The sequence below is a fragment of the Wasmannia auropunctata genome, unplaced genomic scaffold, assembly GCF_000956235.1.
Source record: "Wasmannia auropunctata unplaced genomic scaffold, wasmannia.A_1.0 LD336078.1, whole genome shotgun sequence".
Taxonomy (NCBI): Eukaryota; Metazoa; Arthropoda; class Insecta; order Hymenoptera; family Formicidae; genus Wasmannia; species Wasmannia auropunctata.
In genome coordinates, this window is record NW_012026812.1 from 1,023,379 (window position 1) to 1,028,031 (window position 4,653).

Here is a 4,653-nt window from a genome sequence, read left to right on the forward strand (position 1 = left end):
TGCAGCCGAAGAGTGGATGAAATTGCAATTACCAATAAATGATGCGCAATTTCTAGATATATTGCATGTTCGACGCAAGTATGCTTTAAAAATTCCATGTTTAGCAGCGAATTACTTGCATCCGACGTACAGAGGCAAATTACTATCTGATGAGCAGGGGGATAACGTAGATGATTTTCTACTAAACGAACTTGATAGTAATGGATTAGAAAGTATGCGAGCTTTTGAAAATGGAGATGGCATATTTGGAATTCTTAATTCAAAAACGGGCCTCTCACCAACAACATACTGGAATTTAGCGCGTCGAAAACATTCCAGTCTTTCAGAAGTAGCATTGAAACTGTTAACAATTCCTGCATCTTCTGCGCAATTGGAAAGAATCTTTTCAAATTGGAGTTATATCCATAATCCAATTAGAAATAAACTGTCTGGTGATCATTCAAAAAAACTGTTAGGAATATATTATGGTTTAAAAATGAGCGATAACAGAAATGACGAATATTAAAATTATATTATAAAATTCGCTTATAAGATAACAATTTGTTACAATTAATATTAATTTTAAAATGAATCCAAAGAAACATTGCATACTATTTTAAGTTGGGCGAAATAATAAATTATTAATTTAAATCCCAGATAGCATAAAGACTTTATTTGTATATTCATTCCGTATGTCATGAGTTAATTTTCAGGTGCAAAAATAATTCTTTTTCAGAATTTCTAGAAAAAGAATTGTTTTTGCATCTGAAAACGAACTCAGAATTGATGAGATGACTAAATTCTTTTTGAACTCTTTATGTTATCTGGGATGTAAGGTTAAAAATTTATGTTATTTTTGTAAAGATAATACGTTATATATTTTCTGTTTTCTAAAATAATTTTAACATTTGTTAAAAGAAATTATACTTTATGTTGTGATGCTGTACCAAATGATTAATTTAATAACTATAAATCGCTCATTATACTTAAGTATAATTTATTGAAATTGTATAACTGCTGTACTTTAATGCAATTACAAAAATAAACTTTTTTTATAATAAAAGTGTATACTATATATATTAAATATTTTGTCTATAAAAATTTTCAAAAAAGGACCTATTTTTAAGTCTCAAAAACCCACTTAATCATTAGACATAGTATAGTTTTAAATATAAAATTAAATATTAAAATATTTATTTGTGTACAGTTGTGGACAAATCGGTTGCAATACTTTATTTTGATGAGTTTTGGAACTTTGCAAATACGAACCACGTTTGGTGTATTAGATCTAGTACAATAGTACTGATGGTACATCAATCGTGGTTCGTATTTGCAACGACTGTATGTACACTCGTGAAAACAGAGGTTGCAACACGTTTTTCTTGATGAGTTTCAGACCAATCAAAGAAGAAAAACTCATATCTTTTTTCTTTGGTTAGTGCGTTCCGAACGTACAAGAAATCCATCAAGAAAAATAGATTGAATTATTGTAAAAAACGTAAAAAAGTGAGACGTAAAATACGTACATAATATACCGTAAAATACTACGTATTATACCCTTTTTTACATTTTTGTATTTTACGGGCCAACCCTGCTAGTATGTGACACATAACCTCTCATATCATAACCTCTCACATCTAGCATTCAATATATGTATTTTTCGATATTTTTACACTGTATATCTGTTTATTTCTTTATAAGTATTATTCACAATTATATTATTTATTTATATCATATTTTTTTAAATTGAAAATTATAGCCAAGTTGCAATTAATTAAGATGACCACTAGTTTATTGGGAGTCCAATTTATTGAAGAAAAGGGAGACATCAATATCGCTATAATAAGCAGTAATTGGCTAACACCAAAGAAAAAACACGGCTTTTGGCCTCCCTACAAAAAGCAGTATCAATATGAACAATCATTAAAGAAAGGAGAAATACCAACTGATGAATGGATTTTTTATGACATTCAAAAAATTTTATTTACTGAAAAAGGTAAAGAAATAAAATTATAAATATCGAATTTTTGTATTAGCATGTTATAAAACAATATAAAAATATATGTTTATGTATAGATAACGATTATCATAAAGCGAAGAAACAATTACAATACTGTGAAGAGAATTCAGATATACCATCTGATTTTGATACGGTATTAAAGAGATTCAATACAGTTAGTACGTCACGGTCTAGAAAACGACCTAATCGCTATTGTGAACAAAGCGATAATATATCTAGTGAACAAAGCAATAGTGAAGATGAAGAATCAGTAAATGGTCAGCTCCGTGTCAAAAAGAAATGTAACAGTAATCGTTTACCAAGACCTCCAGCAATCACAACGTGTCAAACTTTTAAACAGTAAGAAGATAGTTTCTGCTAAATTATAATAACTTTAAGTATAAGCTCGAATGCTGTGAACATTAAATCCAAAGAAATAAGAATTATATTTTTAAGTACTTTAAATTTATATTTAATAATTTAATAATTTAAATTATTAAATTATAAAGTATAAATTAAGAATTTAGATTTAACTTATAATATAAGCAATAAAAATAAATGTTTATTTTTTTTGTTTAGTTAAAGATTTAACATGTTTCGTAAAAGACAAAAATTAATTTATAAGAAGAATGTATATGTAGGGAAACGCCAAATGCGTAGAAGGATAATGGCAACAGTTAATGATATGCTTTTTACAGTTAATAATAATAATGAAAACGCTGAAAAAAAATTTAATGATTTTTCTTCTGATAATAGATATCATAATAAATATGATTATGAGACAGATAATGCTATTGATAATATAAATATGCCTTGTACCAGCAGTTTATTTAAAAGTGAAATTGATTTTAATTTTAAATATTTTGAAAACTCTAATACACTTGATAATAATAGCAACTTGTTTCATAATTATAATACTGAATTAATTGAAAATGTTGTTTGTAATAATGAATTATTCTCATACATTAAAAATTATAGTATTTTATCTACTGATAATGAAAATGATTTTTCTGATACAAATTTCATTTCTGAATTACAAAAGTGGGCTATAAATGGAAATGTACCACATATTCGTGTTACAGAATTGTTACATTTATTACGACCTTTTCATCCAGAATTACCGCTTAGCAGTAAAACTTTATTAAATACTCCTCCTAAATTAAAATTTAAAAAGCTAAATAATGGAGAATATTATTATTTCGGACTCTTAATAAGTTTGAAAAGAATTTTAGCTGAACATGATTATTCGTCCCGTTGTGAAGATATTCGATTACAAATCAACATTGATGGTTTACCACTTTTTCATAGTTGTAATACACAATTGTGGCCAATTTTATGTTTGATAAAACATGTGAATAATATCCCATTTCCAATAGGAATATTTTGCGGTATTTCGAAACCTGATCCGTTGTTTATAAAAGATTTTATAAACGAACTCGAAATTTTAATACAAAACGGGTTAGAAATTAATGGAAAAAAATACAAAGTTATATTACACAACTTTCTTTGTGATGCTCCTGCACGAGCATACTTAAAGTGTGTGAAATCACATACAGGATATTCGTCATGTGACAAATGTACTGAATATGGCGAATATGTAAATGGGCGTATAATTTTTCCAAATATACAGCTGTTAAAAGAGCAGATTTTTCATTTCGTTCACAAGAAAGTGAAGATTATCACTTGGGTACTTCTCCATTAACTGAATTACCAATAGATTTAATACTGTTAATTATGGCACATACTACGGAATAGGGAAGGTATTAACAGCAGCTTCTCGTATGTATGATGAACACGTTTATATTATGCTTCTCGTATAACGGATACTTTTACAATCAATCAAAGAAAAACATAGAATATATATACATCGAGATGGGCATAGATCAAACTACAAGAGAACGGACATGATGTCAAACCAAATGGATACTCGCGATATACAGGGTGATTCAAAACAACCCCTCGTCCTTGAAATGACGTATTCTTGACTCAATTCTAAAACGATTTTTCCTTTACAAAAATTTTCCGAAGCTTAGTTTTCAAATTATAACGAGAAATAGTTAACAAATTACGGGCCGCGTACAGATGGTAGACAGGGGCGGCGCAACTTACTGTCCGCCGGCAGGCGGTACGCGGGACCGTCGCGACGATCAGCTGACTACACGCGCGCATAAACATGCGTTTACGTTCTCTCTCTCTCTCTCTTTTTCACACACACACGCACGCACGCACGCACGCACGCACGCACGCACGCAATATCTTACCTTTTGAAAAACCTTTTGTCGACTTCTCGAAGAAGATGGATTAATTCCCATGTGATTTCCACGTAATGAGTTTATTTTAATAAATTTTCAATAGTTTTAATGCAAACGTCACAAGTTATCACTGACACAGATCAAATAATTAGATAATTCTTTTTTTTTTACAAACCATGTCACTTCAATATTTCACACTTAATTCACATACAAATTATGCATTCAAAGAAATTACGAGAAATCTAATGTATTTACTTAATATTGGTACTATTACGTACTTCACAATCACTGACGATTAATTATCCGCCTGTTGAAAAATCACACGAAGAAAGAAATAAACGGCGATTTATTAACACGCGACCCGTTCACTCGACGATAGCAAGCAGTCGACTGACTTTAATACCGAATGTATTAAGTAGTTAA

General features: G+C 29.4%; 1 protein-coding gene across 1 annotated transcript; it reads left to right on the top strand.

The window, feature by feature from the left end:
* Positions 1-1,719: 1,719 nt before the first annotated feature.
* Positions 1,720-2,397, top strand: LOC105448755. Its single transcript, XM_011687495.1, has 2 exons — positions 1,720-1,975; positions 2,056-2,397. Exons 1-2 carry the CDS (start codon positions 1,759-1,761, stop codon positions 2,340-2,342), a joined length of 504 nt encoding a protein of 167 aa, XP_011685797.1. The 5' UTR covers positions 1,720-1,758; the 3' UTR covers positions 2,343-2,397.
* The last annotated feature ends 2,256 nt before the right edge of the window (positions 2,398-4,653 follow it).